This window comes from Amblyomma maculatum, chromosome 1, assembly GCF_055883805.1.
Source record: "Amblyomma maculatum isolate TAMU_Amacu chromosome 1, ASM5588380v1, whole genome shotgun sequence".
Classification (NCBI taxonomy): Eukaryota; Metazoa; Arthropoda; class Arachnida; order Ixodida; family Ixodidae; genus Amblyomma; species Amblyomma maculatum.
The window spans coordinates 69699371-69713161 of NC_139344.1; the positions used below are offsets into that span (position 1 = coordinate 69699371).

Consider the following 13791-nt stretch of genomic DNA (forward strand, 5'->3'; position numbering starts at 1 on the left):
GCAAGCAACTAATGGGAGCATCCAAATGCGGAGTCTCACTATGGGCGCCGTGGGATACGTTCAGATACAATGTTCGACGTGTTCCCCTAGCAATGCAAAGCAGCTTCGCCCAAGCCAGCAACTCGGGATTTGGGGCGAGTAGGGAGACGAATTCTACTGCACCGCACGGACCGCGGCACATGGTGCTCAACTCACCGAGGAATTTCTGTAGCAGCCCGAACGAGTAAACCCAACATCAAGGAAACATGCACAACAGTATCGATTACTCTTGCAACATGTCTGACGCGCTCTCGCTCACCTCTCTCCAGCCACCTCTCGCTACCGCCACTGCAGCGCAGAGCGCAAATTCTCGCTTTCTCATTCGTCGAAAACGTTAACGAAAGTTACTAAAGTTACAATTCTAAAAACATTCGGAACATAATGATGCATTTTTTTCTTTGTGCAATGGGTAAATCTTTGTTTGTAAAAGCGATTTCTGTTTTTCTTTTTCACAATTTAAGAAGCGATGTGCCAAATGTGGCACTGCCATGGCACTGCCGTGCTGCTGCCGTTCTGCACTTCAAATATAAGATGGCGAGGCTCTACTGGCTCTACCAGTTGCTGCCAGCAGTATCAATGCAGTGCCTTGCTTGCAACGTTTTGAACGGTTGCTTAGACGGCTCAAATACTCAAGCGGCTGCAAGGCACTCTTGGTACTGCGTCGACATTTCTCCATGTGTCTGTGTCCATCTGTGAACTAGAGACAAGGCAGATCAAAATATTGAATGTGAAAGAGACGGATGAGCAACAGAAGCTTCGTTTCCGGATAAAACTAGTTAAGTGCTTGGCCAACCCAAACTATCTCAACTTACTCGAGCAGCAAGGCTATCTCAAGGAGAAAATACTTGTGAATTACCTCAACCATCATCAGTACTGGAAGAAGCCGGAATATTCAAGGTACCTCAAGTACCCGATGTGCCTGTAGTACTTGAGCTGCTCCAGTACGAGCACTTCAGACGAGATATCCAACGCACATCGAGGATCAACAGCTTCTGCATTGGCAGCACTACACCAGGAAACGCGTGCGACTGCTTCAGCAGCCGGCCACAGAAGCCACCGCTGTTCCCACCAGCACTGCGACCACTGCGACTGCCACTGAAGTGAACATGGCTCTTGCCACAGAGAAAGGAGACAACCGCGTTTTTGCCCTCTTTTTCGCTCATTACTGGTCACGTACTTCTGCTTTCCCCCCCTCCGCGTTTCGAATCCGCACTCACTGCGCACACGTTTATTAAAAGTGAGATGCCTCGTGAGCGTTGGGGAAGCCTGTCGTTCCTACAGCACGGCGCGACGTGGTGCGCGTAACTGGGGTAATCAGTTATCCGTGCTTTGCGACTCGGTGCCGCTTCGCTTGTGGCCTAGCTACCTGCCGCGTCACGAAGCTGCTGTCGACGCACCCGGTGTCTCGACCCCTCCTTTTCGGTTGTGGATCGTGCGAAACTATGCAAGTTATGCAAAGAACCGAAGATCGTAGCGGAAGTGCCAATGAGCGCTAAGTGGGACAGGCAAGTGAGGTTCTAGATTGCTAATTATCGATTCGGCGGCGCTTCAGACTACAAGTGCCAGTGATTGCAACCATTACAGATACATCAATCTGCTTCGAGCGAGTTTGATTAGCTGCAAGCAAATACCATATGTCCTGCTTTAGCAGTCCTAGCCGCATTTTGTAACCACTTGTGCATATGAATTTAATTTGTGGTGGTTAGCCAGTTACAGTTAGGGGACAAAACATGCTAGATGCACTGGATTGCAGCACCTTGGTGGTATGATGTCTGGCAACTGCAGAGCCACCGATCTTTCAAATCACGAAATTATTTACACAGGCTACTTCCCTCAAGTTAATCGAATGCTTTGGTTTTACTCCAGATACTGCCACCCTCCCTTCTCAGAGGCTTAGGGCTTCCAAAGACGCTAAGGGCCCCACAAAGCCTGCTCCTAAGCAGGCTTCCTTGAAATGTGTACTTTTGACAACGGCTGTACCATAAATTTTCTGTGACAAAAAACTAATGCTAGGCTGCTGCACACACACCACACAATGTGTGAAGCCAACATACTTTAAATGAATTAAAATTCAATTAATTTAAATGAAGGGGATAATTCACATCACCCTTAGCACAACCATATGGCTGTCCATTTTCTCAAAAGCTTTACAACGAAATGAAGCTGGTAAAGCAAGTGTCTTGGACAGGCTCTAGTCCGGAGTTGTTGCAACAGGAGGAAATAAGTTCTTGAAAACACTGCTGTCATCATTATGGCTGTAGTTGGGTGGACACAGATGACCAATCTCTCGTTACTGTACATCAGTAGTCCCTCAATCACTGAGTGCATTCAGCCTCAAGCTAATCTAGTTGTCATCTATTGCTAGAAACACTAATATACAGCCTAATATAGGCAGACTAGTTTCTCAAACTGACACACTGCTCTGAATTCCACTTATTTCCACAATGCTGCATCATATGCTTTCTGTATTACTGAGGCACAAAGAAATTCCATGGCAGCAAAGCAACAGTGTTTACAGAGGTCTCCAGATACGATATGTCACAAGTGGGCCTTCTAACCACACATCCTCAGGACTTGGACCATGGATAACAACCAGTTGATTAATAACCAATACCTACCAGCACATTGGTCTTCTCGGCTGAAACCAGAGTGAGGAAACAATGGCCTCCAGAGCATACAAAACTATTGGGAAACTAAGCGAGATTGCAGAGCTTTTATTTCTTGCTCAAGACCATATGCACAGATCAAGACACAAGGATAATACAAGTCTTCTGTGTGCGTGTATACATACATACATATATATATGACACAGAATTCACAAGGCAGAGAAAAGAGGGAAGGTGTTGACCCCAACAACAGTGCCAAATGTTCACAATGTGATATGCATTGGCCTTGCACACTGGAATGCTGTACGGTGGGCAGCATATATGCAGAAGGGGATAACACTAGCATTAGCAAGTTTCCAATGATCTTGTGCTCTGCACAGCTAGTACGCAAAGTAGAAAAAGAGTGCTAGCAGATGTTTTTTTTTCTCAAAGCAAAATTTTTTTGTTTTGTTATGTGCAACCAAGTGTACCTGAAAAGCTGGCAAGATCAGGGCAGGGCATCTTGAAAGTTCACATAAAAAAACAAGCCAGGCTGCCAAATGAGCACATCAGGCTTTTCTTAGCTGTAAACTACAGCATAATACTGTCTAAACAATACTAGTACAAATTTACGTGAAAAGTGAATCCTATTTGTATTCCACATTTACTAATTCCCAGCAGCCACGGAAACAATAGCAACAAGATGCTTTAGCTTTGAAGAGATGACAACAAATTTTTGTGGCATACTCTCTTTGGAATGATATGCAAGCATGGACTGCCATGTGGAATTTACCTATGCTAATAAATGGCTTAAAATTTCTTTTTTCCCCATATTTTCGGTTCTACTCTCTGCAACTGAATGGTGGTTGCGATGTCGCAAGTACATTTGAGATCATATGAGGCACATGCAAAGTGTGATACAATTGTTGCCTCAGTGCTTCTTACTGTAGCCTACTGAAGAAGCCGCAGTGACTGTGAGTGAACAAGGAGTTTTTTTAATTTCCAACATGCTCAAACCCTAATGTAATGTCACAGCCGAGTGCTGGTTGCTGAAACTCAAAACTATGTCGAAGAAAAAAATTAAATTACGATTTATTTATTCAGCAAAGGCAAATTCCAAGTGATGATCAGTATTTACTAACGTATTCTGCATGTTTCTGAAAAGAATAAACACAAAACAAGAACTTGGCATCCGGAATCAGTGCCACAATTTTTGCATGTGAAATTGCATTAGAATCCCCATTGCAATTTGAAAAGCATTTCTTATGTCTACAATGTAAGCAGTCTTATTGCAATTTTAGGCAGCTATCACATAAGTGCTCTATCACAGAGCTATGCACAGGTCCACGATCGGCTAGCATTCCTTATGCATACAGATGCCCTGAGAAGATCTCGCAAAGAAGGCAAAGCTGTGTGCAGACTAAAAAGAGTGTGTTTCCTGATAAGGCAGGAGTGAGTAACAACCAAGCATTATAAGTAGGTAGATCATAGGTGTATCTCACAAACCTTATTCGCTTAATTTGCTGGGAAGAAGACTTGCTCACATTTTATTCAAAGTTATTGAAGATGCGATGTGCCAGCGCAAATCTAATAAAAAAACAACAAACAAAATGTCTGCATTTCATCAGAACTGTTAAAAAGCTAGCTGGCAAAGACAAATAACATTCCACTAAACCAACAGCCTTTGACATTCCGAGACAGTACCACAATGTTAAGCTGATGCTCAAGTGGTTGGTGCTCACCAGCACTGTCACACTTATTCTACAAGTGCAGAACGAAACGGGAACAGAAAAACCTTGCAGCAACATGGCCAAAATTATGAGAAATGTTGCTTAAAAGCAAGGGACACCTTTTTTTTTAATTTTTTTTCTTTCCTATGGTGGCAAAGTCCTGAAACCTAATCACAGGGCCTGCAAGCAGGCTAAACCAGTCTATGCCTTTTTTTCCCTGCAGAATTTCTTAATATTAGCAAAGTAATCAACTTTGTGGTTTTGTTTTTGTTTTTTTTTTTTTTTTTCTTTTCTTTTTTCACCGGGTTAACTGCAGTAGTGGTCGATAAATATTTTTAGAGCAGTATTGAAAGGTGTGCATACAAGTGCTGCCGCAAAATATTTAGCCCATATACACAGCAACTGAGATGGTCTTCTACCTACAAGCAATGCTGAACCGTATTTATGCAATGCCCCCTTTTCAAAAGAATGGTGGTGGGGGCTAAAACAGTGCAAATGAAGCTTCAAAAAGTCAATTTACAAAAAAATACTAATATTTAAGATGAACAAGTACGGTTGCTCAACTCAAAGGGAGAAATAAGATGTTTACATCAAACTGCCAAAAACCTGGTACTTTTGCATACACTAGAGACTTGGGGTGGCACACACACACAAAATTCGCAAACATCTATACATGCAAATTTTTATACACGTATATTTGTAATATATATATATATATATATATATATATATCTTCACTCACAGTTTCAGCTTGATAATGAAAAACAAAAAATGACTAGTGGACAGAGCGTGCTGCTGCCAGTGGACCTGCGTACCATTAAATGACTGCACGCGTGGCTTTGGACCAGAGGCACTCCAAAACAGAGTAAGCTCGTTTAAGAGCTAACCATTAAGCCACAGCGTAAACAACATGGCAGGTGATAATTCAGAACTAACAAAAAGTTGGGGTCTTGGCAGCATACCATAAAGTGTGAAATTTTTTTTTTAACTGCTCATGAAAATCTTGATCAAAGAAAATATACAGCCTGCATGCAAAATTTATAGCTTGTTTGCTTTTTGGAATTTTCAGGTTTCAGGTCTACTACAGCCAGCTTCTGACACAAAAATGTACACTTGCACAATAGAATACGGTCCACTCCGTGGACACTGCAATTACGCACAAGTGGAAAAAGAAGGTGGCAAAAGTTTGCATGACAACAACCAACTGAGAGGTGTTGAAAATCCAAAGATATGACTCGATGAGTGCAGCAGCTGTCAGCCAACACTGCATGATTCATAAGCACTCATATAATATCTCTGGACAGAAGTGAAAATTGGACTAATGTGCTACACAAAGTCTGATTGTTTAGTTGGCAAGGCCCACTCATTAGTGTTGACATGTCAAGTGCATTAACAAGTATGTAGACTGCACTTGTACTCAAATTAGACCCAGTCATTGGGGCTATGGTGTGCTACTTGCAGATGCAGGTTTAAAGACTACTCTAAAGCCTTCACAAGTATATCTTTGTTCTTGAAAGAGGAATGCGCTAGCATGCACAGGTAACACCACACTGGCTCCCTATTTTAACACTGCAGCTCTCATGGCTTAAAAAAAAAAAGAGACACTGCTAGATCCCTAATATTCTTATAGGACTTTAAATACATTGTACCGCTAATTAAAGAAATGGCGGATTTTTAGTTTGAAAAATAAAATCCTAGTGGCATGCACGCTTTAATCGTTTTTTATCCCTAATCATAGCTCCTAAATCCGATGTGAAGCAGACATATAGCATCATCACACCAAGAGCTCAAGTACTGTTCTTTTGTTCCTTTCAGGCAAGAATATTTATGCACTGCGTTTGCATCAACTAAACACTACCCTTCTTAAGCAATAGGGGTCCCTGTATCAATTAAGGCGGCAAAAAAATGACATACGAAGATTAGAATGGAATACATTCTGGGTGGGTCAAAAGTTTAACCTTCAACAGTTTTTGGCTTGAATCATTTCAGTGAAGAGCGACATCTAGGGCATGGTACAAAATCTGGCTAAAAGCACACAGAGAGAGATCATCCTAAGAAACATATCTCTCAGTGAAAGCTAAGCTGAACATGCAGAATGAACCTCTCCCTAAAGCCAATCAGAGGAAAACAGAAAAGGCACAGAGAGACAAAAATCACGGAATAGCAAGTTTCCAGAACGTTTACCAACAGCAAGATAACAAACACAGGACTATAAAAGGAACGATAAATCAACATAGTAAAAAGGAACACTAACAGTTTTTCAGCATTATGGATGCCTAACAAAGAAAGATAAATATAAATGCAGGCATGAAGCATAAAAGAGGCAAAGTTCCTTTACACAAAAAGTTGCAAGGTCCTCACACATACCTCTTGCATAAAAATAGGTGGAAAGCAAGCAAAATGTTCACAAATGCACTGAATGCAAATCATTACCTCCTTCTGCAGACTACAAGTGCAAATACAAATTGAAGTGGTTGTGAACATTATTTGCTGCAGAATGTAGAGAAAAATGCAGCAATAATGCCTTGGCAAATACTGTAGACCAGAATAAGTCTCATCAACTCTCCCATTGCACAGAAAACTAGAAACGGCCCATGGCAACAAATTCAAGTGGTTGTGAAGGTTATTCGGTGCAACACTGTACAGAAAATTCCAGCAAATAATGCCTTGGCAAATGCTGCAGACTAGAATACGTTTCACGAAATCCCGCACTGCACAAAAAAATAAAAATGGTGCGTGGCAATGTAATGGATATAAAAAAGGAAACACAACTGCCTTGAGAAGTCCCGAACGCACAAACCTGAAGCAGCGATTTCACAATTTCTTCAACAAGGCTGTTACATAATACCAAACCTTACCCTGCTTACACGAGAATTATTTGCCATTTCCAACAAATTGCATTTGTCCACGGTAATATCATTTTGTTATGTTTGCGTTCACAACAAAACCTAATGCCACCAACCAATGATGGCAGTGACAGCGTGATATTGCTATGCAAGGAAAATGTGTGCACGGCAATAATCAAACATTTCGCTGCGAAGAATAGCTTTACAAAAGAACTTGTTTAGAGAGGTAGGTTCATTATTGTTCTTGGCCAGAAAATTGCTGCAATAATGACTGCACATTAGTAGGAAGGACACAGACAAGTCTGTGTCCTTTGCATTTGTGGTCACCTTTGCACCAATTTATGTGGTATCACTTGCTTAAACTTGCACAAAAAGGCTGCAACATTTTTCTGTTGGATGCGCCAAAAGGACTGAGAAAAGCAGAATAGTGGCTCTGAAATACTAACTAAACTACCGCCTGCTGTAGCAACACAAGAGAAGAGGGTGTTATGTCATCAAAGTCTCTTTCTAAAGGGAAAAAAAAAAAAATCTTGAAATTGTCACATTGCTCACCCCAAAATACAAACTTTGTGCCAAACAGCAATAGTGGTCCATAGCAACGCGGTACTGGAAACATATTTTCAGCAGAGTAATAAATTCAAACTTTAAGATGCATGTCGCATGATTTTCTTCCGCTTTCAATTCATTCTAAATGTTCCTGGTCTTGCTGAGACTTTGTCCTAAATGAGCTCCAAAGCTCATTTGGTTGCATATACCATTTTAAGCAAATATTAAATTTCGCCAGACAATTTTGGCAGGAAATAAACGATGAAGAGAATGTCACTTGTTGGAAATGGCAATTGCCAGGCAATGGAAACTATTTTTCCCTCATATGCAAATGTGAGAACTACTATTAGGCAAAAAAACAAAACAAAAAGGTCATAAACTTAAGCTTAATTTTTTTTTGCCCCAGACAAAAAAATAAAACAAGTGAAGACTATTACAGTTATAGTGAATGCAGTCATTAGGCTGCCAGATGCGTTTGCTTCCATTCACCTTTTACAAATTTGGCCACAAGGTATATGAACGGGTAGCTGAAGTCTGGAATGGTTGAAAAAAAAAAAAAAAAAAAAAAAAAAAAAACATTTTGCCCCAGACAAAAAAAAAAATAAAAAAAGTGAAGACCATTACAGTTATAGCGAATGCAGTCATTAGGCTGCCAGATGCGTTGGTAACGGCTTCCATTCACCTTTTACAAATTTGGCCACAAGGTATATGAACGGGTAGCTGAAGTCTGGAATGGCTGAAAAAAAAAAATAATCTGGGCCAGTCTGATTTCGGAACAACATGGTTTAGTGTCCTCATTACACAGTCATTTTGAAGGGCAATGAACCAAAAGTATACTGAGTTCAAGGCCAATTGCGTGCTGCTACAAGGGTGGCTCCTATGGCCAACAAGCCAATCGTCTATCAAGTCAAGGAATAGTACGGAACTCTATTAAGACCTTAAAGGCCTTCGAGCCATCTCTGCATGTGCTCTTGTAAGCAGAATGGCTGCAATAGCACGCTAAGAAATGATAGAGCAACGTCATGCCTGAAAGATTTTTAACAAAAACAACCAAGGTCAGCTTCCTCACAAGTGCTACTAAAGCTTGTCCAAGACAACAAAGTTCATTTCAATATAGATTAATATTATTTCAATAAATAAACACTTTATTTTAAGTTTTCCCAGATTAAACTTGTCTGTCGACTGCTAGTATCCCTGCAAAGCTATTGGCGGCGACAGTAGTGTCACACCATCTTAGTGTGACATGCTGGAATTTCTTGATAACAATTCAGTTTACGTTTAGCAATGGCACAACTGTTAACTCAATACAGTGAGTGCAGATCTCAAAAGCTCTTGACTCCATACCCTTTGAAAGTACTTGTATGACAAGAGTACAACTGTATATACAACTAAGCATTATCAAGGTGACATATCAGCAACAGTTAAAATAGACATGCGTTTTTCGACCAGACAAAATGCTAAAGTAAAGGTATTGAAGGACTCTGCAAAGCTTTTAAATACTCTTTCTTAGAAAAATTCTTAGGTAACTACAAGTGTACTACAAAATCAACGTGCCAAAAATAAAACCGCAACATTCGAAAACAACTCTAAAGCGAGTAGCTGTTTAAACTACTGCAGCTGTACTCCATTCCAAACTTGAATGCAATGTTGAAGATGGTACAGAAATAATGCATCCACAAAACCATACCACTGCTGCATATTAATCGTACTTCTCAAAAACTTTGAGAATGGTTTGACGTAACATGCAGCGGCATAAAATGACAGACTTGGCACTGCAAATCATGGACAAGACAGCCAGGTATTCAGTATCTCAGCCCTCCGATTATAAATGTTTTTTCATGGTGAATTACTTTTTCAGCATGGATCATGGTCAATAACTTTTTCAGCATGGATGGAATCGGAGTGAACAAGTTTGTCAGCTATGCAAGCAACATGTCACTATTACTTCCCGAAGTCTGTGGTGATCCGCCATGTTATCACCTTTTCATGAGGGCAAGGCATTTTTCTTCAGGCTTAGAACATTCCAATAAAATTAGAAGACTGCTTTGAAAATATTTGTGAAGTGCAAATGACACGACTTGATTCCCTTGAGGAAACTGCTGTCAAAGAACCAGAAAACCTTGCCACCATACAAAGTGTCTTTCTTCAATTTCAAATCTATGTAACGCAATAACATCACCATCATCTTCATCAGCTGGATTAACACTTACTGCAGGGCGAAGGCCTCACCCCTTTTCCTCCAAGTGCCCAGTCCTGTGCTAGCTGCTATCTGATAACAAAACAAAATAAAATTTTTCTTGCAAAGTTACAAAACTTACAACCCTGGAATAAAACTGGAGACAAAAAGTCAAACAGCCATGAGAACGAAATTGCGCAGTTCATGTATTCCATGCAAGACCATCAGCGAATGCAATAAATAAATAAACAAATAAAAAGTTCACGTGAGTGCAAGCATACATACACACATGGTCACCCACAATATGAGCAAAGATCTAAAGGAAGTGGTAAACATTACAGGTATGTGAAACTGAATCAGTACTAATGGCTGCTACCTACACCCGAAAGGAGTCCATTTCATTTCATGCTTACTAAATAACTTTGTTAAAATTTATGTTTATAAACTTCTTTAGCGTGCACGCTGCAAGAGATATTTTTGAACAGCAAGAGATATATGTAAGAAGATTTTAAATGGTTGGTTAAGAACCAAATAGATAAAAAAAAAAAAAAAAGCATTTTTTTCACAATGACAGCTTTCCTTTCGTGTATTCTCCCTGTTTGCAACAGTAGCATATACAAAAACATCTCGAGCAAGAGTGCGTGTTTTGGAAATTTGAAACCTGGCAGCACTGCCCGACTAATGATGCAGTGTGTCGAGTCTCTGCAACTGCAACTTACCACGTTATTACTTTACAATCCAGCAGTGCTTGACAACATTGGGGGCTCCATGAACTTCCTTCAACAATGCAATAACTGTTTAGACTACACCTACCTTCTCAGAAACAGCTCTTGCTTTACACAACCAACAATACTGCTCCGGTCTTATACCTGCAACATAATCCAATCCATTTTCTTTGAATCCTTGGCTCACATTTTGAGAAACACCATGTACATAACGCATAGCAAATATTCACCAATTGGTGCCAAGAAAAAAAAAAAAGGCAACACACAGTTAACACCACCAAATCTAGAGCACCAGTCAAACATGAAACTTAAAAAATTCCAAAGATCACATTTTTTCTGAACACCCAACAATACCTGTTTTTCTGAACATCCAGCAATACTTGCAAATAATAATAACACAGTACCAAGAATAGATAGGCTGTTATACATAAGGTTGCATGCAACAGTTGTGGTGTCCTGACCAAATCGAAAAGCGTTCACCACAATGAGAACATGCACGGTTCTGCAGCTGTGTGATTGCCCTGTGAAAATGCTGCACGTCTGCCTGAGCTTAACGAGGTGGAAAGTAACAATGCTGGCCAACCCATTTCTCTTTCTCAACACTTGTAACAATGATTTCAACACTTTTAACAGAAGTAAACATAAAAATAAAATTCTTTGGGGAGAAACAGTATAGGAACTGAGAGCCTCTTTTAACTCTCCAGGAATTCCAGTGTTTCAAAATCATCTGACCTACAGGAGCTCTCCGATGGTTCAGCAGCAGAGTAGGCTCAGGGCATTGAGGTGGCAGCTTTCCTTCACCTCAGGGTGACCGTTTCTTTCTCTCATCGTCACCTGTCTTGCCCAAATCCTCTGGGGTGGCCAGCACAATTGGATGATCGTCTTGAAACAGAGGGTTCTTGACTTCCAACTCACCACCCTGAAAAATTTTAGGTGAAGCAGAAAAGAAACAAATATTTTAAAGGTATATTTTTGCAGTTTATTTCATACTACGGCGATTCGAGGGGAAAAAGAAGAAGAAAAAGAAAAGGCAATCATATGACGAGAAGCGTGAAATCGACGTTAGCATTACCGGTTGTACACTTTGCTTTTAAGATAAGCGCCTTGCCACTAGGTCCCTGAATCTGACTTTGCCATAACTTTTTAGTTTTGCTGCTGTGTGGGCGGGAAAAGGCTCTCTGGTGGGAGACAAATTTTTCCAACTTATCTCAATGAGCTAAGAGTAAAGGGGTGAAGGCTCCTCTCTCTCGTGTACATACTAAGCCCCTCTTTCTCTCTATGAGAGGGAGAGACAGCAGCACTTTCGCGCCGACTGCTAACACAGTAAAAAAAAAAAAAAATCACGCAACGGGCTTGAACCGCTTATAAAACAGGTTAATACCTTTGTTTTCTGGCATTCTCACAGACTCTTGCCACCTTAAATACAAAGCTAGTTGTATAAAGGTACGTGAACAGCATTTCATTACCTACTTTGATCTTCATTAGATGCTCTGCTTGTAATGTATGCATATTTTACAGTAAATTATGTTGTCCACAGGAAGCATTAGACAAGGAGCTGATTTTAAAAAATAACGTCGGATGGCTGACGGGTCAACACATTCGATCCGATACAGCCATTCTGAAGGACACGAGTACATGAGCTAGGTGTTTAGATCAAACATTCTGTAGCACTAAGAGATACTATGTGCATTCACACGAAGCTTTTGTGCGATCTGCGAGCTCATCCGTAGCGAGAGCAGGAATAGAGCCTCGCAGCCGGGCACCAGCGCACCGATGGCCATCAACTCAGGTGGAATAATACTATAACGATTCCATGCCATTTCTATCCCTGCAACCAGCTGGTCAAAATTTGAAAATATGCATAATGATGTTACGTTTCAGGACGTCATGCGATGTGAAAAGAAAATAGATGACGAGATGCGCATTTCTGTTAGAATTCTTTCAAGCAGCCCCATCAGCGTAGGAAAAAAAATGGTGCCGCCATTCTCCACGGCTGCTCTTGCATGATAGCAGCATGGTTACTGAGACACGATCGACATGCCAGACGATCGGACTGAGGAAAGAAGCTGCGCGGTGGCTATGTGGCAAACTAGCAGAGAAACTCTAAGGCCTGTTTTGCAGTGGAGCAGAAGGTGTTTCTTGTGGAAGCTCCTTGTCATCACTTAGCACTGAGAGAGCAATTCGTCAGACGCAAGTTTCTGTGAGTGCCTGCACTTGAAGAACTGAGCAAGCAATCATCAGTCCTCAATTGGCACAAGAGCCGTGGGTAACAGCCCACCCCCTCCCCTCCCCTGGTCATGGAGAACAGGGTAATGACCATTAGTGTTAGATAACACCAACAACAAAAAAAATCTACATACAGGCATGCCACATTTTGTACTGCATTGATTTGTTGCAAGCACTTTCCAGGGCCTCTCATGGCAGCAATCAGGGTCCTTTCAGTTCTCAATTTTTAATGCTAAAGCACTACTTCATGTGGTAAATCAGAAAGACGGGAGATATGTCTGACACCCTGACCTGTCATGTCATGGGCAAGAAGGCAGTGACGTCGCCTACAGTTGCCATCTACCAAGATAAACTACATCAAACTAGTGAATTCGCATATTATACAAGGTTTACCACTGTTTAATCTCTGCAATTCTTTCTTTTCCTTTTTTTTTTTTTTTTTTTTTCAAGAGATCCAATCACACGAATCACACACTATATAACCTTTCCGATTCCTCCTGATCCCTCATGCATCGAAAAAACAGACAGCAAAATTTTGGTTGATTTTTTCCCAAACGATGCACAATATGATACATGGGTTACCATGTTGTATTCGCACACAAGGTAGCCTAGGGCAATAATGACAAAAATAAAAAGAGCAACAAAAGTGCACTCTACGGTGTCCACGAAAGTTCTGCTTGCCAACTTTTTTGCTGTAATAATATCTTCAGTACATAAACAGTGCTTACCGAGGCCATGCCAGGGCACTCATAGACGGTGTAATCACCTTCTTCGTTCTCTTCCTCTTCGGTGTCCACGTCCGATGCTGAGGTGTGCCGGTTGGTGTGGTTCCTGGGAACACCACCCAACCAGACGGATGAGCTGAATAGCCCCGGAGGTAACATATATCCCAAGGGCATCATCGTCATGCATCTGAAG

The 13791-nt window shown here is 41.1% G+C and overlaps 2 protein-coding genes across 6 annotated transcripts in view; both read right to left on the reverse strand.

The window, feature by feature from the left end:
• The window catches only part of LOC146202755 (EEIG family member 2), a 59514-nt gene extending 59120 nt beyond the window's left edge, over positions 1-394 (reverse strand). For 2 of the 4 annotated variants that reach the window (XM_084588311.1, XM_084588312.1), the window contains exon 1: positions 196-350. The gene's annotated coding sequence lies outside the window, so the exon portion shown is untranslated. Of the gene's footprint in view, positions 1-195 lie in introns of all 4 variants that reach the window. The other 2 variants (XM_084588310.1, XM_084588309.1) reach the window with 2 other exon arrangements.
• Positions 395-2724: 2330 nt separating this feature from the next.
• LOC146202756 (uncharacterized) overlaps positions 2725-13791 on the reverse strand; it is a 69960-nt gene continuing 58893 nt past the window's right edge. The window contains exons 6-7 of one of the 2 annotated variants that reach the window (XM_084588313.1): positions 13602-13785; positions 2725-11566 (exon numbers count right to left, since the gene is read on the reverse strand). In XM_084588313.1, the coding sequence (XP_084444439.1) occupies positions 11450-11566; positions 13602-13785 (301 nt within the window). In that variant the 3' untranslated portion in view covers positions 2725-11449. The remainder of the gene's footprint in view (positions 11567-13601; positions 13786-13791) is intronic. The other variant, XM_084588314.1, reaches the window with a different exon arrangement.